At 42.3% G+C, this 27,103-nt stretch overlaps 1 protein-coding gene across 5 annotated transcripts in view; it reads left to right on the top strand.

Annotated features, from left to right (window-relative positions):
* Positions 1 to 864: 864 nt before the first annotated feature.
* Positions 865 to 27,103, top strand: part of foxp4 (forkhead box P4) — a 104,198-nt gene continuing 77,959 nt past the window's right edge. For 2 of the 5 annotated variants that reach the window (XM_061784703.1, XM_061784705.1), the window contains exon 1: positions 26,566 to 26,896. In XM_061784703.1, the coding sequence (XP_061640687.1) occupies positions 26,873 to 26,896 (24 nt within the window). In that variant the 5' untranslated portion in view covers positions 26,566 to 26,872. The other 3 variants (XM_061784704.1, XM_061784706.1, XM_061784702.1) reach the window with 3 other exon arrangements.

The raw sequence follows: 27,103 nt of genomic DNA, 5'->3' as shown, positions 1-27,103 counted from the left end.
GCTGGGTTAGGTTCCAGCACGCCCACCTCCCGAGTGAGAATAAGCGGTAAAGAAAATGGATGAAAGGATGGAAATAGTGCAAGTGTAAGTTATATAGTAAAGCATGCTTCTGTAGGGGGTTTCAAACTCTTCTTCCACGTACCCCCCTTTTAAGTTTGAGCATCTGCCCTTCCGAAGTTCTCTGCACGCCCCTGGTCACCAGTCAACCACACAGCACATACACCCCAACAGCCATACACAGTCAAATTCCCAGTGGACAATTTAGTCTTCAATTAACCTAATGCATGATTTTGGAATGTGAAAGGAAGCTGGGGAAACACGGGGATAAATGCAAACTTTTGAGATAGAAAGGCCACAGTTGAGGTTTGAACCTGCAACCTCAGAGCTGTAAGAGCAGATATGCTATTCTAACCGATAGTGGTTGCAGGCAACTTTTAGAATCTTTTCTTAGTTAGTCAGTTGATCATTCTCTGACATTAGTTGTTATTTAATGTGCTCTGTTTCAACCAAGTAGAGACTTTTGACTAACCACTTGCATGAAAAAAAGAGTCAATGAAAACACCATCTGTCGTTTTGTTATATTAGGGATGAAGAATGCAATAAGAATCACTCAAAACACGAAGCACAAGTAAATGCTGAACTGGAGAACACGCAAGTGTACTATAAAGTTCCCCAAAGAGAAATCAAATCATCCGACGTGAGGGGAAAAGGAGAGAGAGGGGCGCTGTTTTCCTATTGTAGTGGATCTTTGAGAAGGCGCACCTGCTTTAGAGGCATTACGGTAGCGCACAAACTGTCCCCTTGCAGAACGCACACACACACGCACACACACGCGGCACACGCACGCACGCACGCACGCTGCCCTGGTGTTTCAAGGCTGATTTCCAGCGAGGGAGCGTCAGAGTGGATGGCAAAAAAGAGCGGAGCGGCGGCGGACCAAGTTTGTGGCGCGGAAAAAAAAGAAGCAAAAAAGACAAACGAGAGAAGCTTTTTTTTTTTTTTTTTTTTTAACGAGATCGCGGGAGAGGCGAGACTCAGGCGAGCAAAGCAGAAGTTGCGCACGGTCGGCACACTTTGAGCGCCACAATTGTTGTGACTTGACTCCAGTGGCGCACAAAAGAAGCCAACAACAAGGAGAGGACTAACTCCCGAGCACGATTTTTTCCTCTTAGCTCCTCTTCCACTCTCCTTTATTTTTTGCATCTTTTTTTAATTTTTATTTTTTCAAGTCCGTACACAACCCCCCGCGCCCCCCGCCCCTGCGCGCGCGCGTGTGTGTGTGTCCCTCTCCCCCACCGGCGTGTGTGGCGTTTTTGTCGCCGAGAGAGCGAGTGGACTCGCGGGGGGCCGAGAGGAGTCGGAGCCGGAGCCGGGCTGCCCACATGCTCCAAACCGCTGGCGTGAAAGTTGACTTCTTCCCAACACAAGAGAACAGGTTCATGCACAGCGCGCGCACACACACGCACGCACACACACACGCTCACACTGTCTATTGTATTGTCTTGTCCGCGCTGCGAGAACACACGACTTTTCCCCACTTTTCTAACTTGTAAGTCCCTCTAACCACGTGGAAAAGGTGTCTCTTCCTGGCTTCAATGTGCCCACTTTTACGCGCTATCTTGTGTGTGTGTGCTCTTTCACGCTCACTTTTTGCCCCCAAACTTTTCCAAAATGCACCCTAAAAGTCAACTTTTTACTTTGTACTACAATGGTAAATCCAAAACGTCACCCAGCTGCTTCGCATGAAGACGTTCATTTATATTTAAAAAAAACCTATTTTTGTATTTTTTTTCCTCCAAAAGTTCTTTCTAGATACGTATTTGTATGCTTTGGGGTGACCTTTTTCTGTTATTATTAAATCTCCCAGCTCTCAAGTAACTTTTGTCATTTATTTACAAGCAAATTGTAACTTCCCCCTTAATGAATCCCCACACGTCTTTTGACCATAAACGCCGACGTGAAGTTATGTGGTGGTAATTTTACAACACATGAGCTTAAAAGTCCTCCCCTTTTAAAGTTAGTTATTATTTTTAATTTTGTTTAATCTTTGTATCACAACGGTTTTTTTTAATGAGCCCCTCGCTGTTGATAATAAACTCATTGTGTTAAAAAGAAAGAGAGAAGAAGAAAAAAGAAAGCTCTAGTGAAAAGGTCAGGGAACAATACCTTCTTTTCAAACCCGTTTTGACTTTGTGAAATTTTAACCGCCGTCTGTGACCTCGCTGGGTTTCTTATGATGATTTTGTGCAATTTTGCACGATTTGACAGCAAAAACTAAATGCCTCAACATGGACGAAAGTGGCCTCTGCACCGTTAAAGTTGAATCAATTCCGCTGCATGGTGTATTCTAATATGTTGCACCTACTTAAAAAGGAACAATGTTTTCTTGAATGCAAAATAACAATTAAAAATGCATTCCACAATTTCAGGAAATTATTAGTTTTTTTTAGTTATATTCCAAAATAATAATAATAAAAAAAGATTCCTTTTAAGGGTGCAGTTGAATGTACATTTTTAACTGCATGTAACAACTTGGCAACCTCCTCCTGACATCCTAAAGGTACATTTTCCATGTGAAGCTTTAAAAATAGTTATTATGATACATGTATGTGGACAAAAAGGGGCGAGAATTAATACAACAATTAATTGCAGTCGCTTGTTTTGTGTCAATGGTCAACCTGACACCAGCATCATTTCCACTTGATTGATGGGCTGAGAGACATTTGTCATAATTAGTTTTATTTACTGTGTCATCCATCTCTCCAATTTTTCCTTCTGTTTTGTTTACACTCCATCTTCCTCGCTGGCTTTTCTTTTTTTCCTTCACCGTGACACTCTCTTAATTGCACTTTAACAAAAGATGCAAACGCTCTCAATCATGCTTTATGACCTTGTCACATTTGTGGTGTCAGACAGGTACTTGGTGGCGACTGCCTACCGTCAAATTGGAATTTCATGTAGATTGAAAAGAGGGGAAAAAATGCACACACGTTTGCTGTCAAATACAAATAGGCCTCCTGTAAAAGTCTTGAAAGTGAAATAAGAATGTTAATGATGTATTTCCATTACTTTTAATGAACTGACAGAAAATAAGTGAATGTGTTAAAATTCAGCAATTTGAAAAGAAATGCCAGGAATTCTCATTTTATCACAAGAGCGTATTTAAGGCTCCCCTTGAATGTTTTTTTTCTGCAAAAAAATGTATTGATTTATAATGTGGATTCTGAATGCTGTATTTTCTAGGACCATCAGTCACATCTCAAAACAAATACATTTACAGTTGCTTGGTGGATTTTCCACTCTTTTTTTTTTTGCATCGAGTCAAACTCCATTTATCAACTATATAATGGTTAATATGTTAAGATGTTATTCGTGTCTTTTGATGGAAATTCAAAGACATTGAAACAAAAGCCAAGTACAAGTTAAATTTGAAATCGGAAAAAACTTTTGTGTGAGGCTTTCTTTCTATTGCCCTTGTCCACTATTGTGCATTTGCCTCACAATCAACACCTTTTTTTTATTCAGAGTTGCCTCCACGCTTTTGCTTCTTTTCTCTTTTATTTTCCCTTCTCGTCTCATCTATCCCGACAGCTGTGTCTTTTCCGTGTCACGTTTTGTTTGTCGTGTGATGCTGGGACGGACCGCTATCAGTCCGAGACTTTTCAACGGGCAGTTAAGTGTGTATATGTGTGTGTGTTTCTGACATCCAGGCATTGTGTGCGTGTGACTCTGCGTCCATGTGAAATGGTCTATAGATGGGTAAAAATTGCAATAAATCTCATATGCTTACAAAAAAAACCCAAAAAAACCTTCAGCCGAATTAAAAGCCATGCCGGCATGATTGTTTTACTCCATAAACTCACTCAGAGGGTCCTCTCACCTCCATCAGAAGGGCTGCTGATAGTATGTGTACAATGAGGAGTATGTACGAAAGTGCTTTTTTTCAATTCACCTGTGCTGCTCCAGTGAAAATGGACACTATTTGAAGTTTTAAATGCCCTGTGCGTCGGCTGTGTCCGTAATATGCTGCTAACCCCAGCCCACAAGTCTGAGTGGGCTTTTGGATGCAAAGTGATGTTGAAGAGTGCCCATATATGACTTTGCTATAGTAAACGTGGGCTTTGACCAGCAGGAGATACTGGCAGCTTTTTCTTCTATGGTGCCACTTAGCTGCAATAAAAACTGAAATGTTAAAATTTTCATTGAGGTTGGAGAACAAGAAAAAAAAATTCCATGCAGGCAGGGAAAAAAATTGAATCACTTTAAATGTCGCCATTGAAATGAACATTAATGCACTGCATTAAACCATTGGTGGTAAAAGATTCAACAAGAATGATTTTGTTAATATTGTTCAAAAAATACATTTAATTTCACTTAGTGTGTTTATGTCAGATCATTTTTTTCAGTAATAAAATGTGTTGGCTCACTAAAATTATTAATGCAATATAATTGACAAATTAGTCGAAGTGCAGCAAGTGGGAATATGTTCTGGTAGTGTATTCGAGTGATTGACGGCATGGTGAAACTGCCGCCACATTGCTTTTGACTGAGTCCTGATTATACATGTGGTTCAAATTGAGCTTGTTATTTAGGAGAAGTAGAGGGCTCAGTGTGTGTGTGTGTGTGTGTGTGAGCGCACACGTTTAATAAATCCCTGCACATTTTTCAAAGATGAGATGTGTTTTCCTGAGGGGTCAGGAGGCAAGCGTTGTACTGTAATGTTGCAGGAGAGCAGGGCGAGGAAGAACAGGAGGAGGAAGAGGAGGAGTATGAAGGCATGAAAGATGCCCTGAGACATATCTTAAATAGATGTTGGCCACCTGTGAGCGAGGTGTGTGTTCGCTTTTGTTACCTTTTGTCTTTAAAAGGGAGCTGTCAAGGCCGCAAACCTTATTCTTGATTTTTGTTTTGTTTTAACTCCTTGATAAGATGACTCATTGATTTTCGATTCAAGTGTCCGACACGCGACATATCCTAATTTTATGTAGGCCAGGCCCATTTTGAGTCTTTTTCAGTTGTTCCGCAGAACACCATCCCATTAACAGCTGATGGATGTGGGAGGGAGTGACCCAACAGTTTGAAGCGGAAGGGACTGTTTCCTATGAGCGGGTGTCGGTGGGGGAGTAGGGGTGGGCTGGGGAGGGGTGGTGGGTGGGGGTGTTGAAAAGGGAAGTGAGAGACAGAACGGAAGATAGAACATACGAGTGAAAAGGCTGGTAGGAGCGTCCAAGAGTTCTTGAGGCGTGGGTCATTACAGCTGAGGAAGCATTAGATCAGCCTCTCCAGGGTGCGTTTGGCACCTGAGGCCATGGTTGGAGCAAAGAGCGAGAGCTGAAGGGGTGGGGCACGCTTGAGTGTGTGTGTTTGGTGGTGGTGGTGGGGGTGGGGGTGCTGTCAGTGTAAAGTCTGGAGGAATGAGAGCAGATCGGAAAGTAAGGAGGTGGCGGCGCTTTTCAAGTTTCGACGACAGAGAGAAGGAGTCTGAAAGGATCACGAGGTCAGAAGCACACTAGATGCTTCGTGCTCCTTCTCAGCTCATCTGGAGAAGGCACAATAACAACAAATCAGGCAGAAAAGACTATGCTACATGTGGACACATACTGTAATTATAAGGACATTAACATATAGAGACAATGGTGCATGAGATGGTGAACAAGCTTCACCTTGTACGTAAGTCTTCAGTGACCTAAAAGGCCGTTTGGAGAAAAACTGATGCGCTGATGACGAGAAACTAACATGCACTCATGTTTACAGCATGTGTTTCAAATGGAGCATCTTGATGAACAGTCACTCGTTGGTCGTCCAGTCTCGTGCTAACTCCGCATTGCCGCTGACAGCTTTATTTGTGTTATGGATTTTCCGTCACTCCGTCCCGACTCCCTTTCCTTTCCTCCCCTTCCTATCCCTATAGTCGGCTCCCCTCGCCTCCACCCCTCTGACCTTTTTGTAAGCGCTTCATCAGAGAGCTGTTGGCGTTTTCGAAAGCGCCACGACAGACTGACAGGGCGGCCGTCAATCGAGCGGAGGAGCGAGGGAGCAGATCAGTGGAAAGCGTCGCTCGGAACAACAATGTGACTCAACTTTGTGCGCCGTCGCTTTAATGTGTATTGAAAAGGATGGTAGTGAAGGGTAGGTGACAGCTGCGAAGTGTGCGTCTCGTGGCATTATGGCGACGCTGAGGCGTGCGTTTCATAAATCGTCTGACTGGAGAGACGTGCTACGGGCCTCTCGTGTGCACGCTTGTCCATCGTGCCGCTGCAGGGATGAGCAAATGCTTTTTCACTCGAGTGCTCAGATTGGCAACATTCTTCGTAAAGTTAGCCTCATTGAGACTTTTAAACACACTATTATTTTGTCTGTTAATTGGATTTGCTGCATTTGTAGTTGCTTGGCGTGCATCAGAATTTGGCATGAGCGTACTGTACAGTTTTAGCCTGTGCGCCACGTCATGGTGGACCAGGGAGGTAATAACCATTTAAATGCATCTCATTATGTCTTCTAATCCGTCAAGTATCGCGATGTTGGCGAACGCAGGCGAAAGTGTTGCTGGAGCTCTTTTATGGTATTAGTATTTGTGGTATTAGTTCCGGGGGGACACGGGATGCCGACTTAAGCTATTAGCATGTGAGGCGCTGTGCGGGATGATCAATCCCCTGACAGGATGAGCTGTTAGCCAGTATTCGACTAAATCACAATAGGCGGCCCAGCTTGACGGATTGACGGAGCTTTTGACACCCGGCCGGACCGCCCTTTTCCTTCCTCGTGGCGAATGTAACCTCACAGGGGAAATTAGAAGAGACCAGTGCTTAAGAACTCTGATTTTCTTCTTCTAAATAGTTTGTTTATCTTCTCCAGAACAAAAAATGGTAAAAGGCTATAGTTTTTTATTTTATTAAAAAAAAATTTTTTTTTTTTTTTTAAACTCCTGCTTTGTGCACGGCTTTGCCCCTCGAGGTAAAGACACTGGGCAGGATTTACCCAGTAGGGGTGCAGCCTCCATAGTGGGGTGCTACTAGAGCCACTATCAGGAGTCGAGGGGATGCTGTTGCTCTGTGCATACACTTAGTGTGTGTGTGTGTGTGTGTGTACGTGCACATCCAATTAGCTGTCAATCACCGCGTGACCCTCCACCTCTCTCCGCCCGGGACTAAATTCCTCTGGTTTTAGGTTCTGTTTTTCAAGCGGCTGTGACGAAAAGAAAAAGCAAACAGGTCATCAGTTTTCCCAACTTGTATATATTCTTTAGGGTAGTTCATCATTGTGAGGAGATAGTTAGATATTATTTTTAAAAATGATTTCATCAGGGTTACAGATGTGGTTTAAGAGTTTCAGTCCAAGGGGGAGGATTGAGAGCTTTCGTGTCGACCCATCGGAGGCTGATTTTTTTTTTTTTCTTTCCCCACTTTGTGCTCCTTTGCTGGGCATTGAAACTGGTGTTGGTGTGCATGTGCTTACACATGCGCGTCTGTGTGCGGTGGGCATTGTTGGCCGGGAGACATCTGCCACTAGATTATTCCCAGCTGTTATCTGAATAATTGTGTAATCCCCTCCTCCCTAACACCCTTCCTCCACCTTCCTTGCCCTCTTGTCCCCTCTTCCATCACGGCGGGGAGGGATGAGCCTCGTTTCTGAGCCACTTGATTATGAACGTGTGAATGGACTGGCCACTTCATTAGGTACACCTTTGCAACCGTCAATGCTAGAGCTGTAGCAGTTGTATTTTTTTTTCTTTGATAAATTGAATTCAGATTAGCTACACAAGAGGACAAGATCATGAAATAATTTCCTTTTTAAAAAAATGTGTCATTGTTATCTTTTTCCAGGCTGAATTTTTGATCATATCTTGTGATATTGTGCTGGTGTACCTAATGTAGTGGCTGGGAAGCACATGGGTGTATGTTGCTGTTGTCACCGGTCATTTTCTGACATTTGTACAAGGATTTAAACACATACACACCTGCCTCCGACTTGGCCCTTCCTCACCTCTTCCTCCTCCTTGGCTCTCGGGGAAATAAAAGTATCCTAATCCCACCAGATCAAGATTGCCGTCCAGCGTGGCTTTGCCAGCCTGTGAATTACAGACAGCTCTCATGTTCCTAAGGAGGAAAGGCCATCTGTGTGTGTCGGTGTATGATTGTGTGTGTGTGTTTGTGTTGTTAGGCTTTGAAGACTTGCGGGGACGGGGATGCGATAGGAGGGCTCTGTAAAAAAAAAAAAAAAAAAGATAAAGGCAATTAAGAAGTAGAAGCAAATGAAGTGTAAGATTTTTATTTTTATATTGGCAATATTGTGCATTATTATTCTCTTAAGAAATTGAATTCATGAATTCATTATCATATGGAATAATCCGTTTCAGTTATGATTTATTGCTTTGTTGCAACAGAATCACACTCATTCTAAAAAGAAACCTCTTCTTTTTCTCAAAAGTTAAGGCGACTATTCTAATATTTATCTTGTAATCAAAAAGTTGATTTATTTCAGCCCATATGTGTTGTTCTTCTTATTTGTGCTAATCAAACAAGCAATCCTTTATGCATTTAATTTTAATCCTAACAATTAACAATCCTTTATTTGTACCGTAGCTCTTAATGGGCTTTGTTTCCCAAAGTGTTGTTTTAGGTGCCCAAGCTCTGATAGGCCGCCTCCATGTTGAAGAAGTTCCACTTCTCTTTTTCTTTTCTTTTTCTTTTTCTTCCTCTTCTTCTCACCTCTTGTTCTGTCTCAAGCTCACTCTGAGTCTCGCTGTCAAGCCTGTTGTCTCTAATTATGGCGGCTCTGCGTTCCCTCTCAGCCTCTTCATTACATCCCGGCTGTCATCACAGTTTACTTCCAACATTTGCAGCCTCTCGTCGCGCTCGTTCAATAGCAAGTCATTTAATTCTCTAGCAGTGATTTGACAGGAATGTGCCTCAAGGTCAATCAATCAGACCATTCAGCAGATTCAACACAATACAACCGAACCATTGAAAATGGAGACATTTCAGATGTATTCCCGTCCCATTTGTTAACTCAATATTTTCATGCTCAGCCGCCGTGGGTTAACACACATTTCTCATTTGGCTGCCGTGTAAGCTCACAGATTTGTGTATGCTTTCATCATACAAAAAGGTCACAAATTGTGTTTGGTGGTCTGAATACACTGCTGGCTGAATGAAGATGTTGTCACTACACCCGCCTGTGCCTGAAATAAATTAGGTGGCGCTAACTATGGAGTTCATTTGCTTTACTCCTCCTATTAAGTTTTTCGTCAGTTAGTAAAAGAGGAAAGCCGTGTTGAAAGGCGCCAGTTGGCTAGTGAAGGTCAGAGCTGCCGCATGCGACCTGTAGTCCTAATCTGCAACATGTGCTGCTGCAGTTTTGCATTGTCTAAAGGTCACTTAGAAACAGTTGATCAGGCCCGGAGAGTCGTCAACAGAAACAGCAGGGAGGAGACTACAGTGTAAGAACGAGGACAGATGGGACAGGAGGCTGAGCGACAGGCTTTTTGGTGTCCAGCAGGGGTTTGTCATCAGATTGCCCGCAGAGTGGGCAGACGGAATGAAACTAAAAAACATTGGTGTCTTATTGTGGGGTGCAGCCTTGATAGAAGAAGAAACATCACACAACTGACAGGCCCTCTTTCTCACATTTCTGCTTTGCTTTTTTCCCCACTCCGCACTCGATCACTCCGTTGCGAAGGGTCCGTGTTATGCAGTGTTTATTTGTGGAACAGGAGGCCTATTTTCTAATAATGTAATAAAGCAGGTCACATGGGCTGTACTGTGCAGCTTGACCTTTACTGAAAGGGTCAAGCTGGTCTTGTTGAGGTGTAATTCGCTGCCTAAACGCAACTCCACGCTGGAGGGGAAAATGCCGAGAAGGGGAGGGGTGGGCCCATGTAGCTCTCTATCCCCCAAATTTGAATGTCTCTTCCCCTGCCCCCACTCCCCCTCCCACAGAGTTAATTGAAGGGGAAATTGATAGTTGTGTGCAGTAATTGTGGCTTTAAGAATTCGCCCATCTCCCCCGGAGAAAGATGGAGGACAGCTGGAGTAAAGAGAGGAAGAAGCGGGGGGAAGATGGAAGTACGAACAACTCCACCCTGGAGCTTTAATGGGGGCTGACTGGCTGATGAGGGAGTGCATTGATTGGTTGATCTTGAAATATCGCTAAATTCTAATATTAATTCCATTGATGATCCAATCACAGAACTATTCCATCCTCCTCTCTTACCGACTGATTTTTCTCTCTTATTCTCCTCCTCATGCCCCCCACCCTCCTCCTCCTCTTCCCAATCTTTCCTCGCCTCCCCGAGGAGGCCGGATGGACAGATGAGCCGAGTGCGCTGTATCTGTTCGGTTCTGCTCTGCTGATCGCTCAAGTAGAGAGAGAACTTATCTTCGTCTGATGGCACTGAATGGACTTCTCTCGCTCTCTTTCTCCCTCTCTCTCTCTCTCTCTCTCTCTCCAAGAGGGGCTTTCCTTTGCCAGGGGCAGAGATTTTATAATTAGTATTCCTCTAGAAATAGAAAACTAGTTTTCTCAGGTGAAGTCACCCTCTGATGAGTAACTCTAGCAGGATATAAAGTGAAATCTATGTCAAGGAAATGTATTTTTATAACTTCTCGTGTTCACTTTTCGACTAAACAATTACAAACGCAGGCAATAGTGCACGTGACTTGATCCTCATATTAACTCAGTGTACTAGTTTATTGCATACTTTACAAAACGTCCTTGCTCGATTAGGGGGACAATAATGATCACTTCGTCAATTATTATCTTTTATTATTTCAGTGGGAAAGGATAATCTGAACAATCTGAAGTGTACTCGTCTCAGTTTTTCTTCAATTCCACACAATCAATTAATATTATTCAATCTATCGATTACTACGCCTTAACCTATTCTATGTTAAAACGTGACTTTATCACTGCTGTTGGCTCCCATTTATTCCCTCCCTGTTTTCCTCCTCCTCTTGTTCCCTCCTCTGACACCCCTCATCTCCCCCTTTTCTCTTCCCCTCCCCCCTCTCGTTTTGCTTTCTCTGTCCGTTAATGAGAATGTGTTAACGAGAAAGAAAGATCTATTGGGTGTAACACAATTTATCAGTACGGCGGAGGTTCGCAAGAGGGGAGAAAGAAAAGACATTGGCGGCGGGCCCTTCAAAGAAGTACTATTCTCGTGCTGATGAATGTTTGATGAGACAGTGAAAAGTTCCCCCTCTAACGTCATGCTGTCTGAACAGAGGAGAACAGAACCGTTCTAATCATGCCGCACCGAAAAGGGAAAAAAAAAAAAAAAAGACCCAACCAGATTTAATTAACTGATAAGAAATGACTTCAAATTAATTTTTCAAGGATGTTAGATTTTGATTAAGAAGAAACTCTGAAAAGAAACAGACGAATAATCAATTTTTTAATCAACATAGTCAAATTCTAAGTGGTTAATATAATAATTGTAGCAATTAGGGTAAATATTGTTTTGTAACATCTGTGCATCCCGTTAAAGGAATCCTAACATCTTTACCTCTAATTATCATATTATTTTTGTATGTGCCTACCTCTCACTTTTACCCTTCTTTCTTTTTTCATTCATCATTACAGGCTAAAGGGATGAGAAGTGAGAAAGATGAAACTTTCATAGGGACACGTGATCGGGGCCCTTTATGCACCTTGATTGCAGAGGCAGTTATAGGAAAGGGACTTGTGCAGAATGACTTTATTTCTGCTGGTTTTACATTACAAGGCTGAGATGGATCTTTAGATTAACGTAGTTTATAGCCGCTGGCTTCACTATGCGTGCGTGTGTGCTCTCGCTTATTCAGAAGCAGGCAAATTTACTCACCGTTTCTAATCCGTAAACTTTAAATCGTCTATTCAGTGAGAGGAAAGGGGAAAATCTGCGCTGTTCACCTGCTAGTGGCCATAAAATGTGACTGTGCATGTGTGTGTGTTTATGTGTTTGTGTGTGTGTGTGTGTGTGTGTGTGTAGTTGCATAGGTATTGTAAAGGAGGTGAAAAGGGGCCAGTTAGATGCAGAGAAAGTGCTGGCAGGGGGTCAGGGGCCTTTACAAGAGCTGCAAGTTCTTTACTTCAAAGACATCTTATGCCTGGACAAACACTACCCCTGCTCACACTTGCACGAATACACACACACGCACACACGCACCTTCTCAAAGTTCCTCTCGTTCACCTCTCAAGAGATGAACATCCATCTCATCCTTGCTTCAGCGGCGTCTCCCACTAACTGACTGACAAAGTGTTTGGTTGCTTTAATTATATGCTGCTCTTATGATACATGCTGTTTCCATGTGGCGACACACGGACACACACACAAACACACGCGTGCGCATCAAACGAATAGGTATTCCAAGCACAGCCCCCTGGATTGAGCATACATATTCAATTAGCAGAACTCATTAAGAAAACTTGGCATTTGTTGTTGTTTTTCACCCCCCTTTCTCGCTCCACTCCTTGTTGCGCAAAATTAATGGTTTTGATATGCTAATTAGTGGGTAATTTAATTTCAAAAGACCTCAATTAACAGCAGCGTTGTGGACACGAGGAAGTTAAGCAGCGTAATCTAATTTGCATTAGTAACGAGCAGGGAGTAATTAGTCTCTAATTAGCCACTTCAGACAGCACTTGTGTTTACTTTCCTAATGAAGTGGAGGGACTTTTTTTTTTTCTTTATAGGGAACCGTGTGAGTAAGTAAGCGTCTTTATGAGGCTTTTGCGTGTACGTGTGAGTGTGTGTGGGGGCCGGGGGCTACCACACTTTGGCTCCCGTTACACACAGAGCACCCTAAACACACATGTACAAGCACAAATAAACACTGCCCATCAAATGAGTGTGTGATTGGGCGTCATAGCCCATCTTGATGAGCTCACTGACACATACCTCTATAGATTGACGTGTTTGTTTTTATCTGGATGATGTTTGAGTGCTATGCAACAGCTCACAATGTCACACTAAGGCAGCCATTCAGAACCCAAAATGCGTTGAGCATCATTGCGGCAGAGAAAAAAGCTGTTGTAGGATATTTAACGATCTTTAGTTGCCACACAATTTCTTTCCAAAGGGATTTTTGATTCACATTAGTTGTCTTCTGTTTTTTTTTATTTAGTTTGTTTTTGTACAGAATATGTATATTTTATAGCAATGCAAAATATATGTATTTTAGTAAGGTTAGGACAGGGTGAGCTGAAAGATTTTGGGAAACTCTGCATCAATGAATTAGCAATAGAGAATATAAAGTGACTGATGGCATTCTGGCTTTGTTTGTAGGATATACTATACAATACTGAGCAAAAATCTTACATCACCACCAGCTTTGTTTAATAATGCCCCTTTCAGAGCAGTCAGTATGACTTCTAAAGCAGTGATTAATAGGACACAGCAAGTTTACACAATACAAAACCAATGTCCACAAAAGTTTGTAAAGGAATGGTGCATGAAGAAACAACTAATTACATTTTGACAACCAATTATGTATCAATTAATTTTGGTCATGATCTGGATCTGATCTACATTATTATTATTTTTTTTTACCATGTGAGTCAATATGTACCATTGTGTCCGTCCAAACTCCAGAATCATATTGCGTCCCTTTGTCTGTTCTTCATCGTCCATTAACCAGGAAATAGCCTGCTAACTAACTAACAAATGGACAAACAAACCCAAATACAAAGTTCTAAGAATTGTTTTCCCTTGTATTAATAGTTTAACCTTAGTGGAGGTTGCTCTACTTAGTGGCCTTCCTGTTATACAGTACGTATATGATCATTATTATATAGGAATTGCTAACCTTTTAAACTGTTTGGATGATCTTGGAAAAGTTGGGAATTTATCTGGTAGCTCTGGGAAAACACTGGACAGAAAAACTTTTTCATCAGCAACAGTTTCAACGTTTCCATTCACAGACACATCAATAACATTTTGAAAACAATAGGCGTCCTCCTGGGCTTTTTAAAAAATATTTATTTATTTATTTTTTTTGGAAGGGAGCTGGGGTGGAAGGATTGCAGGGAGTAGCCTAGCAGGGTTTTAGGGGAGGGGTTGAAGGGGGACCAGCAGCTGCCCTATTAGCCCAAAATCTGTTGTAGAGAGGAGGTGGGAGGAGGTGGAGCAACAAGCACTGAATGTTCACAAAAGGGAAGCACACGGTAATGGACATTTCACCCTAACACGTCTTTGGGTGTACTTTTTGTCACACTTTTTCCCATTAGCCAATGCACGAGATCGGGTCTATTGCTGATAGGAAGGCATGTTTCTATAGGCTTTTTTTCCTGGGAATAATACGAGAGGTCAGAAAGTGAGGCAACTTCCTGCTTCAAAGTGCTGGGTTAGACCACCGGTTGGCAGAAGTAGTCAGGGCTCAGCAGAACACACACACATGCGCACACGCGCGCGCACACACACACACACACACACACACACACATATAGATCCTCCAGGACTCTTGTGATTTACACACCGCTAAGAAGTTTAACGACGTCAATAAATATAGAGATTGAAGTTGCCACTGTAATTAGGAGTCTGTTTCGAACACTGACCTCTTCCAATAAGCACAAATTTATAGGCACAAACATGCACACAAATGTGCACTTACATTACAGAGAAACACTCCAAACACATCCATAAATAGGCAACTGATTTACAAATGAGCTGACCTGTATGTTGGCCCTTCGCTCAGATAGGCCCACACCCCCGCCAGGGTGCATAAATCACAATGAAAATGCATATGCATGAGCATCTGAGGAGGTGGGGGATAAGTGCGTATGTGCATGTGTGTGCTGCACACCATTGAGGCTTAGTTAAGTGCCTTTTATTTCATTGAGTTAAAGTTAAGGGCCGTCGACGGGTCTCACTCCACCGCGTTGCTTTTGAATGGAAAGAAGGAGAAATAAAGAACTCTTAACTTTGTTTTTTTTTTAATCACATGTTTTAGTAGTATCCAGGGATGGCACATCATAGTAATGGAAGCGAGATGACGTTTCATGTCTCTTGTGTTTCTAGGAGAAGTGGTTTTGGTGTTGGACCTTTGCCTGCTGTGTGTGTGTATAATGTGAGCTGCTTTAACCTCTGCTTGTTTTATGGACTTATGCGTGGCTCTGGATGTGGCTGCTGCTAGATTAATTTACACACCACTCACACACGCTTGCCACATCTCCCTTTTCTCTGCTTTCTGAAGACAGAGCAGATATTGCCCAGCGAGGTAAATAAATTACTTCCATCGATTGCTGTAGTTGTCGAGTGACTTTATCTCAGGCTGACTTGTCCAGATACACATCAGCAGGTGACAGGGCGGGCTTTATTTAAATAATGTGCCACTGTGTCTTATTTTACATGTGTTTGTGCGGTTGGCAGGCTAAAATCAGATCTTTGATGTCTATCTCTGCTTATTTAAAGCCTTCGCTAGAGTTACGTGTGAGTCTGTGCGTATTCTAATTGAAACAGTCTGCCATGTGCATATTGGAAAGCCGATGAATTAGGCTCAAATTATCACACAGGGATCTTGGCTCTCACTTTTTGGCCGTATGGACGTTTGGAGTTTATCTCTGCCTTATTAGCCAATCGCTATTGGTCACTATAAGGAGATATCTAATCAAATCTAGATCACCGAAGCCAACCTCCGTATTTTTATCTACTTAGACGATGTCTATGCGGGAACGTTAGGGACATTTTACCGCCGAGCCCCAGATGTCGCGGTGTAGGAAGAGGTTAGAAGTTCAGCGTTGAAAAGCAGAGGGTGTGCGTGCATGCGTGTGTCGGCGGGCCGGGCCCACATGCGGTTTTAATAGACGCTCTGCTGACATGACTGCAGAGGCCAAGAAGCCACCGTTAAAAAGTTTTGGAAAAAGTGTGAAAGTATGCCTCATCTGTTTAACAGTGGAACAACTGACCAGTGAAGGAGAGAGGCTCATCCATGTGCTCATTTAGTCATCACATTTTATTTCATACATGATCATTCTTGTGTTTGAAGTTGTGTGTGACTTGGGAGTTATTTCAAAATTTCAGTCGTGTCACTGCTGGGAATTTGAAGCTATTTTAGTAGCTAATTATTTCATAAATTGGAAAGCAAATGTGAGCTCATCTTCCCATTTTCTCCCCTACCTATACGAAAGTCACATGGAAAATTGTCATCATTGATATCCAAATACTTTATACTGCATATCCAGGAAGATAGTTTGTTGAGTTGCAGTGCATAAAACGAATGAAGTTTGGTCAAACAAAATAAGTAATAAAAATGACTCATAAAATATAACTACATTTGTGAGGTCTGAGACTTGTTGCTAGTGTGCAGCCTAACGCTCATGACTTAAGTTGTTGCGTGGGATGACTTAATTGTGTAAGTTAATGACAACTTCATTCTGAGCTCAGCAGCTGATGTCTAACAATTATTCTTTGGGTCTTTGTGCTTGATTCCTTGAGATTTGGCCAGGCAAGAGCCAGATGCACAATAATTACACATTGTAACAGAGACAAATAACAGAGGCGTGCATCTTAAAAGAAATGTGTGGAAAAATACAAGATATGTTGTTCACTGAAAGATCTCCAACAGTATATGATGAATTAAATTGCATAAATAAGTGATGAAAAACATAATAAAACATAAACTCCATCTGAAAGGCTTGGTCAGCCTCCTTATTTATTTATTCTGCTTTATGACTCTACTTTTATCACACTGATAATGAACAAAACTGGCCTAACCTGCATTTTTCACTTTAGACTCGCTTCATTGCCCTGGGCGCTACAATGCAAATGAGTGGTGTGTAAGCTAGTGAAAAACACAAAAAAAATCATTTAAAATAATGCTTGAGATGAAACAATAGTTGCATTTTGATGTTGTTCTAATTGGAGCAAATGGCTGACTAAATAAACAGACATGAGTTGCTGGCTTGGTAGAGCTTTCTCCTATCTGTGCTCTGCTTAAAAATTAAAATCCCAAGCAGCATAAATCAGAGAGGGGAGAAAATTAATATACAGCGAGGGGAGATTAATCAGATAGCTGCGCTTTCATTGTAATTTTCTCCTTTGTCCTCAAGTGTGACAAAAACATTATTTAACATCTTTACCTTCGCTTAAGCCACTCAGGCTTGGCGGGTTCGGTGCAAACCTAACAGTCTTTTAATATTGCTGCTTGTATATTCTAAGCCTGACACCACTTGAAAAATAATTCCTTCCCCTATTTTAAATTGTGAATGTGAAATTGCATTAAGGAAGGAGTGTGTGGGCATGAAAGCGGGGATGGTAAATGGACATATGAATGCAGGGGTAAATCCCGACCTATTAAGCACTTTCCTTATTATTTCTGAAAGTGGAGCGTGATAATTAGTTTGGTAGAAATCCTATAGCGGGGTGGAGGTAAGGGTCTCAATAGTTGAGCCAAATTAATTTCTTCTGTCACCTTCAGCATACGTTCCTCTTAATAGGTTTAATCTATTTCACGGTGATTAACTTTTATTTTTATTTTACCACTTGACTGTGATACCTTTTTTTTCCACGGATTCCACTCTGCGCCTCGTACGGACATACGATATAGAAGCATGGCGTCATTACCGCTTGGCTCCCGACTCGGCGTGATCTGAGGGATGGCAGTGGGCTGTTTTCCCAGGGGTCCTTGCAGCTGCAGCCCAGTTGTCATGTGATACAAGCGTCTGGCCGGATCGCCATTTTCTTTCCTTTTTTTCCTTCAAGTCTTTTTAGTGCTAAAAGTTAACAATCATTCCTGATGTTAAATCCGTCAGAAACCTTTCTTTAATAATCTCTCTTGCGCGTGCGTCTGTGTGTGTGCGCGCGTGTGTATACGTGTGCGTTGAGTGAGAGGAGGTTAGGGTGGGCCATGGGAAAGTAGAATACCTGAGAGGATTAGAACGATCCCAAGGACACTTTGTGTGGGACCCCAATCAAAAAGTCATGCCGCATGAATTCAAGCATGTTTTGTAGCAACTCAGATTTCCAGACTCCATTTTGCACAAGTCTTCAGCATACTTTAACTATACGGCTCATGTGTGTGCGTGTGTGTGTGCATGCGGGTGTGCGTGTGTGTGTGTTTCCCCTCATTGCTGACATCATCTCACGGAGCTGTACTCCATGTCAGCTTTGATTAGGCTGAATGAAGTCCAACTGTTTTTGTGTTTTCGTCATTTAGGGGAAGAAAAATTGAAATGCAGCTGTTTTCGTGTGTGTGTGTGTGTGTGTGTGTGTGTGTGTTCATGTGTGTGCATGGATGGGTGTATGTCTCTGCAGGAATTGCTGTGTTGTGTGCAGCATTGAGTGCGTAAGAGTGGTTGTCCACCGGCAATGTGTGCGTCTGTTTTAAGGTAAGAGAAGCTTGATGGGACAAAAGTCCCAAAAAAGGAGGCTGTAGTTTGCCAATTACCGCACCACAAATGTCAGTTATTGTTGGCCCGAGAGCCTAACAAATAGTTGCAACACTGTGTATACGTCTACTGTGGTAGGTTGGAAACACTCCCCATCTGGGACGAGTTGCTTTCTTCAATATTCTTTTGGTACCTGGAGTATTTTTCTTAGTTTTCTCTTTTGGTCTACTTTTTCAACATTTTGGAAATGTAAACACTTCTAAAATACATCCAGATGTTACCAGATGTGCTGCACCACCACAATCACTGGGCAGCCAGCATGTATGTGTGCGTGTGTGTGTTTTGTTGCGACGCTTTGCCCAGCCATTCGCTTCTATGCCGACAAAATGATTGCCTGATTTTGTCACATATCTTTGCTTTTCAAATAGTTTGTGTGGAGGCTGGTTGAATTAAATACGCTTTTAAGTGCAGAATAGTCAGCGTGTGACAAAGACGGCAGTTTCGCAAAAATATTGACCTAATGGGTGCTCAATTATCTCTGTGTCTGACACACACACATAGACATATACCGTACATTTGCACAAAGATTAACATAGTAAGGCATAAATTTTGTGTGGCAAAGCTCCATTTGGATTTGTCACTACAAGTGGTTGGAGTGAGTTCAAGCACTTTGTGTAGGCGAGGTTAAGAAGGCTTTAATTGCGAGGTAAATGCGGTAAATGATTGTTTACCACGTGTCCACACACAAACAGACACAAACCCACTCACACACACACACACACACACAAATATTATCAACATAATTGGGCTCCATTTCACTCTCACATGCTCCTGTACACACAAGTTTCAACATTCAGATTTTTCAACTGTCAGGTTGCTGTACACACTTGTACTGTGTGTGTGTGTGTTTGTTTGCAAGAGGATGTATTTGTTTATGTATGATGGTCATGTTGAAATCTTGCTCCTGATGGAATAATTACGGATGAGGTTTTCTGGCTGTTTCTTCTCATTAGTGTGAATATGATGAGAAAACTTTAGCTGATATGAGCATACAGATATGTGCGCGTGCACACGCACACACACACACACACACACGGTAGAGCGTTGTGTAAGGGCTTCGGCTGATGGTGTGACCCTGTACCAGATATACTGTACATGGTGCACCTCCCTCACCACAAGTATATTTCGTCCTATGTGTGTGTGTGCGTGTGTGTGTGTGTGCCCACCCTTCCCTCCTTCAATTCAAACGTCACCTTGTTTGTTTGGCTTCACTCTTACAAACACACCATTAGCGCTGCCCCGTGCACTGCCGACTATTCCTGGCCGCGGCCTTAGTTTAGCTCAGGCCTGTTGCCTGACTCACTGGAGGTCCCTGCAGGCAAACCTCAGTGCTACCAGAACCAAGGAGGAACCGAACCACAGCGCACCGCCCAACCACCACAATGTAACCCTAGCCTGTACTTGAAGCTCCACTGTCAGATAGTCTTTCAGTATGTGTGTGTCCTACGGCACCTCTGATCTGTGAAGTCCATCTCGTCTGCTTGCAGACAGCAAAGTAGGCTCAGTTTATGGAAGGATATGAAAGCGAGTGACATAAAGAAAAGAAGGCAAGCGGTGGTTGGAAGAGAGAGAAAGAAAAACAACAAAGGTGGTCAGGACAAAAGCAGTATTGTATCATTGGAATGACTTGTGAGTTGAAAGGCTGAAATGTCCTCCCCAGAGCTCGCTCATAAAGCCTGGAGGACGGGCTTGGCAGCTGAGGCCAAAGCCAGACAGTTCTGGCGGTCCAGTGCAGAGAGATTCCAGTAAGAGGAGATGTAAAAATCAATTTGCAGTGAAGAAGGTAAACAATCGGAAATGACAACTGCGACGGTTCTTTCCATTGCGTTTTTTTATTTTCTTCCTCTCGCTACTTTCACGGTTATTAAATAAGACAAATGCAGAGGCGAGGAGAGTGACTAATCAGGAGTGTTGTGGTCAGGGATCCCATCAAGAGGTTCTACCCTTTAAATACCTGAGAGACATTTTCAGCCAGCATGCGCGCTGTCTTAAAATATGTGGACCCTCTCGAGTTGAGAAAGGAAAGCAGTTCTCCAAGGTTGTTCGACCGATTGATTCAGATTTCAAATACAGCGAAATAATGGAAATAGAATGAATGTGACTTTTGCAATCCTAAAACTTTAAAATACTGTGCAGATGTTTAAAAAGACAAACACACACACTTTTTTGTCATATTTGTTAAAACAGTCTTTACGACGTGAAAGAAGAACATAATTAGTACGATCTTTGAAAAAATCAGCCTTCTCGGGCCCCATCTTGTCCTTCTAGTTTGATATTCAATAAACCACCCCACATGAAGAAAAACAACCAATCAGAGACAGAGGACATGACTCATAAGGTTACAATAATTTTGTCATACACTCATGGGCACACTCATCGCGGATACACCCTCGCAACCCCGCAAAAAATAAAACTTCAAACCTATAACATTTGATGTTATAGAAACACTTCATTACGAATGAGATGCTTTTCTGGGGTAACAAAATAACAAGTCTGCGCGAGGCTGCGAGGGTCATCCCAGGATTAGTGTGCCGGGAAAATGATTGACACCTCGTAAGTCACACCTTCTCTCTCTGATCGGTTGTTTTTCCTCGGGTGGAGTAGTTTCTTGTAATTAGAGGCAAGATGGGGCCACAGACAAATGATTTTTTTTCTCACAGATTTATTGTATATGTATATCTATTTATCACCAAGTCATAATGACACAAACAAATATGACAGTTTATTTTTATTTATTTATTTTTATTTTTTATACTCCTTTACCATTTCAGTGTGATTAATTGTCATGCACATGCAAAATAAAATATTTTATTATCAATTAGAAACAATAAAACGTTTAGAAAACCATACTATTCATGTGTACTGCTTTTGGCGATTCGTTTCTTTCATCATTACAATTTTCTAAATGGCTTAACCTCACAATTAGAACCCTAACATGCAAATTTGGACTTTTAGGTGAGAGAGATGCAGAACTGCTTTGTTCTGTATTCTTATACTATAAACTATACTATACTTCTACTATACTGTATTCTATACTTTTGGACCACATTTAACTTAGTTGTTCAACAGCCAACCTGGTGGAGTTCTGAGGGTCCTCCGTGTTTTTGACAAACGCAAATGAGGAAGCGTCAGCGGCCCATAGAGGCTGAGGTCAATACAATTGTGTGGATGGAGAAACAATGGAGGGATGACTGTGAAAGAGATTGAAAAGAGAATGGGGAAGGCAGTCCTCGGGGCCTGTTTGGTGGTTAGGGGCCATTGGGGGCCCCAGCAGAGACCTCCATTAGGGGAACGATCTAACCCAGGGGGAGCCAGTGCAGCGGCGGGCCTTCGTGGCGAGGGCCGGCTGTTTAGCAGCAGTTTGTCCGCATTGCTCATAACATCGATCGAGTGTGGAGAGTTGAAGCTGTAGGAAAGCTCTTTGCCACTGAATAGGCCGAGCAGCAGCGTATCGATGAAGTAGAGTGGACTGCTTGCGACCCCCTCACCCGTTTGGTCATTTGGCGAAGATGGACGCATCTTATTCAATACATACGCCACATGGCCGCCTCAAGTCATGTTAAAGCTTTGACTGTGAATGCAGTTATGTATGTGTGTGTGTGTGTGTGTGTGTAATGACTTGTGTCTTACACACGTTAATCCTCTTTACGTCCTCCCCTTGTGTGTCAGATGAACAGATCGGCTTTGACTGGCTGGGAACAATATGAAAGAGAAAAAGTGAGGAAACAAACATGTTTCCCAGGCTCACATTATCCCTCCTTCACTGACCCTAAGATCTGTTCTCTTGCCCTCCACCTTCCCGTTCTGTACTCTCTGAAGTCACATTCCATAAAATCACCTACAGCTACGAATGGTGCTAAATGCGCACAAGTGATTCTATTGCCATGAAAGACTATAATGCTAACAGCATTGGAGCCCTACCAGTTCCCAGATGTTGCCCCTAGTGGCAGCATTGGGGACGGCATAAGAACAATATGAGGGGACGCTTATCAAGCACTTTGCGACGATACCAGGACTTGATTGTCGTTTCATGCTTTACACCCTCTTGCAAGTCCAGACATATTCAACTGTGTATTGGCTGGGTACCAGTCTAGGGTGTAAACTACCACTCGCCCAAAGTCAGTGGGGATAGGCTCCAGCTCCCCCATGAATCGATGGCTATATTTTGTGTGAATGATCATCTCTTCCTACTCAAATAACTAACTCCACCAGTGAGTCTGTTAAAAAAAAAAAATATATATATAATTTCCATATTTTTTTTACACATGCATGTGTGTGAGGAGCACTCAAGCATGTGTGTGCTTTGTGGTTGTTATGTTTGTAGAACAACACACACTGGCAAACAAAACAGTTTGAAGCCTTTGTACAGAAAGCATCAATTCTTAATGGGATAATGACATGCTAAGCGGCTCGCAGTAGCAGCTCTGTTTACAGACAAAGACAAGCCACAAACAATAGGCACATATGCACAGCTCTCCACTTTCACATAGCATTAAGCTTGACATGCTCCACGCGTCAATATGATGGACGCACGTAACCAGCGAGTGTTGTCATGCGGCTTCAGACCAGACTCCCAAAGAGACAAGAATGTTGTCCGTGGCATCCAGAGTTTTCCACTGGAATCATCCATTCATCCAGGCCGTTTCCTGCCCCAGGGTCTTCCTCTCGGCCCAGGCAGGCGAGGAGAGGGAACCCTCTGTCTCCCGCTCTTCCCGCTCGTCCACAATCCTCCCCCCTCCCCACGCTCACCACATCCTTTTTCATCACTTTTCCTTTCCCCTCGCTGTGTTCGGGTCACTTCTGGTGGGCGACTGGAGTCTTGTCTTTGCTGGATTCTGCTTGTCTGGCTCTGGAGCTGACACAGGCACATGACTCACTGTGACTCACAGCCATTCAGGCTTATTGCTGAAGAAATGGTGCTGAATAGGAAGAGAAGTGTCTTTCTCAGACTGGGACCGGAAAGCACACTCACACATATACAACTGAACAAATACCTAAACTCTCCAAATTAGCCGTGCACTAACTTTAAATAAAGCAAGCTCAAGGTTAAAAATAAATAAATAAAAATTAATAAATCACGTTAACCTTGAAATGTCCCCTCGCCCAGGCTCAAGCGCCATCTTTTTTTTCATCTCTTAAATGTTTGAGTGTTTGATAGTTTGAGGTCTATAGCAGAACCCGCCCGGGAATTAATGTCATTCATATGCCCCGTGGAAATTACTTTTGAAATGCATATAATCTAAAACATGCAAATGAGGCTGACTTTGTGCACCCTGTTTAATATGAATTATCATTTTCTGAATACCTATTATTACTGCGTACATTTCTCCAATTATATTGTTCTTTTTTGTCACTTTTGGATATTGACGCACATGTGCACATCAGGAACACCGAAAGCATGCACATGCCTGGTCACTTGTGCGCACACACACACACGCCCGCCCACACACACACACAGCAGAATGTCTTTGTGAGCGGTGTATTTTAATGAGGAATAATAAGGATGGTAATGACCCAGACCACTTCTGCCTGTGTCTCTCTTTCTCATTTTTTAAAAAACTTTTGCTCTTCTTCTTCATACAGCTATATCTATTTTTGTATCAGAGGTTTCTCATTGACAAGTAAAAACACACAAAAAAAGAAAAAAATATATAAAATGCCTTTTGCAAATTCTGCACAAATGTACCAATCAAAAGTCCTTAAACAGCACATGAAAATAACAAGGCAAGAAATACAAGTGTTGCTCATCAAATTTTTATGAAGGAGCTGAAATATTGATGTATTTTAAAAGTGAGCAGTGCATGTTTAGTTTGTCGCTTCCTTTTCTGTTCTGGTGATAGAGCACTTATTAATGTCCTTGTCTAAGAGGCAGGCATTATTTTTTGTCTTAAATTGAACGGAAGGCATTCCTTTTTCAAACGAATTACTCTATTAATTTATTTATACTGCACCATAAATTATTCTATTAATATTAGTATGTTCCAAATTAGTGCGACTACTCTCAATGTTCCTTCTACTTTTATTAATTAGCATGCTTGTCACTATATAACAAAGATTTTTTCTGTCTGTGATAAATTATAAAGAAGTCATTTTTTAATGCAATAAGAAACGGCTATGAAATTATTCATGTTATAATATAATGCAATATGATACGTGCAATGTGAGACAAAAAAAAGTGTAGTGAAAAGAGCTAGAGGAGCAGAAAACAGTTATTTTGAATATTCTTTCATTGGTGTTGGTTTTTACTTTACATGCTTGTCTGAGTGTATTTGTGCACACTGTGGGATATCATCTTGTTTTAGTACTTTTGGATAGCATGTAAATTAATTATCTCAGCTTGGACCAAGTTCAAAAGTACTGAAATTCAATTAATTTGAAAAGTGGACATGCTATCATTTCCTCCCCATGTCTCCTTTTAACGTCTGGCCTGTTTTTACTGTGCTCTTATTCAATTATATTTGATTAAACTTGCTCTGATCCAATCTATTAATTAACTCAGAAATGCAAAGTGCCCTGACTTGAAAGCCTGTGTATAATATTATATTATGTCCACTTTGATATTTATTTATTTATATACACCGCACTGTTTTAAATCCATTGTAACACTTTATGACTGCCGTCGCCCGTTCCCAGGTAATATTAAATCTACTCAACTCATCGTCCTTGTAATGCAAATTATGATCATAAATCGTGTCACCTAAAGGCAGGGAATGTAGCTCTTTGGCAAATAAAGTTCTTTTTATCTCTTCTGCAATTTAGTCCTTTCACGGAGCGAAATATACATTTTTATATCTAAATTAAGTGGGCCTTTGTTCAGTTACTTTCATAGCTCAGGTAGGAATACTTTTTATGTTTAAAGTTTGGCAAAATAAAAAGTGGACTTTTTAATTTAGTTAGGAGATTGAGTTAAAAACATAAAAAAAGATAGAGGGAAGAGCAACTGACACAATTACCTTGATCCATGATGGGTAAAATTATTAATTAATCTGTTATTTAAAAAACAGACTGTTCTGAGCTCCTGTTTGCATGCAGTTGTGGTATGGAGCAAAGTAAGACAACTAAGTCTAAATGGATGCAATTCAACTCGAACTGGTTTTCGCATACTAGTTGCTATACTGCGCTTGCGGATTGCAGCCAAGTCGTGCAATCCATGTTGTCTCAGTTGTTTCAAGACAAGATTAATCAACAAGCAATTTTCAATCACTATCACCAGAAATTGTAATGATCCGTTAATCGATTATATTGGCTTTCCCTAGCGCTCGTGTCCAAAGGCTCAAACAGCTACTGTAACTCATCACAGTCATTTGTTGCACAAAATACACACTCCACCATTTCAATTTATATTCCTGAGTGACACAGTTTCATCTGACTTTCTCTTGCTCAGCCCCAGCCCCCTTCCCTCTGTCTCTCGCTCCTTGCCTCCCTTCCATCACAGTTGAAGGTCATCTTAATAAAGCGCTCTCTCAGGACACAGCTGCTAATTGCTCAGCTGCTTTCACATCCAAATAAAGGCACACTGCCTTTTTCTCAGCCCTTCATTCCTCCACCACTTTACCTTTCTTCCACCACTCTGAGCATGAACCTGACCTCCATTTACCTCTCTGGACAGAGGGGAGAGATGAAGGGGAGCGTTCTTTTATTCCCCCCCTCCCCCATTTTCATCCACATGATCACTTACACGTGAACTTTACCTCTTGAGGAATGCACAACCCGTGATTTTTCAGCTCAGATAAATGAGGTGTGCATGAAGTCCGCTCCTTCTACAAATATTTGTGTGTACCTTTGTGTCTGTATTCACTATTTTAAACCGACAGTGGCCTGCAAGCTGGTAAATCACTTACTGCTCTCTGAAGGAAGGGCCTAAGAGCGTATGTTTGTCCGGGTCACACAAACATACACACACTCGCCGAGCGATCTCATGGGTGCGGAATGCTCTGTGTGTTTACCTATGGCTCCAGAACCCACCTGACCGAGGGAGGCTAATCTTTATGGGCTCTGTAAACAAGGACTTTGTCTTCACAAAAATACACCACGCAGACATGTGCGGACACTTGTAATCATTCACACATATGCGCAGATAAAAAGCCGGGGCCGCAGTCAGTCCCGTGGCTTGTCTGATTCATTTCTCGTTATCCTTCCTCTTCCATCTTCACAACGGCGATGGCATCTTACTCGCACACTTGAGGTCAGACTAAAGTTCAGATTAGCTTCTCTCGTACCCGACGATGCTCTTTAAACCAGCCAGCCGCTCGACGATATTGGCCCACATGTGACGCGACTACGTGTGGGATAATAGCGCTCACCTGTTAGCGCTGGAGCGGGGCCAGGGCAACCGCAGGCATCCACCCCGACCGAGCTCTTTGCTGTTAGCCAACCTGTTAGCACTGGCAGGCAGCCAGCGTGGCCTGGAGCGCCGCTGTTAGCCTGTTAGCTTTAGCTCGCGTTTGAAGTTTACCTGCCGCGAGCGTGCGTGATTTGCGTCCACGACCAGCTGCAGAGGAAGCAACCGATGATATGGTGTTTGTACGCTTCAGTGAGTGTGTTATTGCTTCCTTCATGATCTCATGACTCCTCATATTCAAGCTAATAATCTGCTCAGAAATGCTACTGCAGATATTCATCGTATCCCTGGTCTTCTGCAGTTTTTGTCCCTCTGTATGTGTAAGGTTACATTTAAAATGTCGAGACATAGTATATCTTTATACTTTAGTGATCTAAATTATCAGTGGACAAGGCAGGA

The sequence above is a fragment of the Phyllopteryx taeniolatus genome, chromosome 9, assembly GCF_024500385.1.
Source record: "Phyllopteryx taeniolatus isolate TA_2022b chromosome 9, UOR_Ptae_1.2, whole genome shotgun sequence".
Classification (NCBI taxonomy): domain Eukaryota; kingdom Metazoa; phylum Chordata; class Actinopteri; order Syngnathiformes; family Syngnathidae; genus Phyllopteryx; species Phyllopteryx taeniolatus.
Note: the sequence above shows the minus strand (reverse complement) of the source record. Positions and strands in the feature narration are given on the sequence as shown.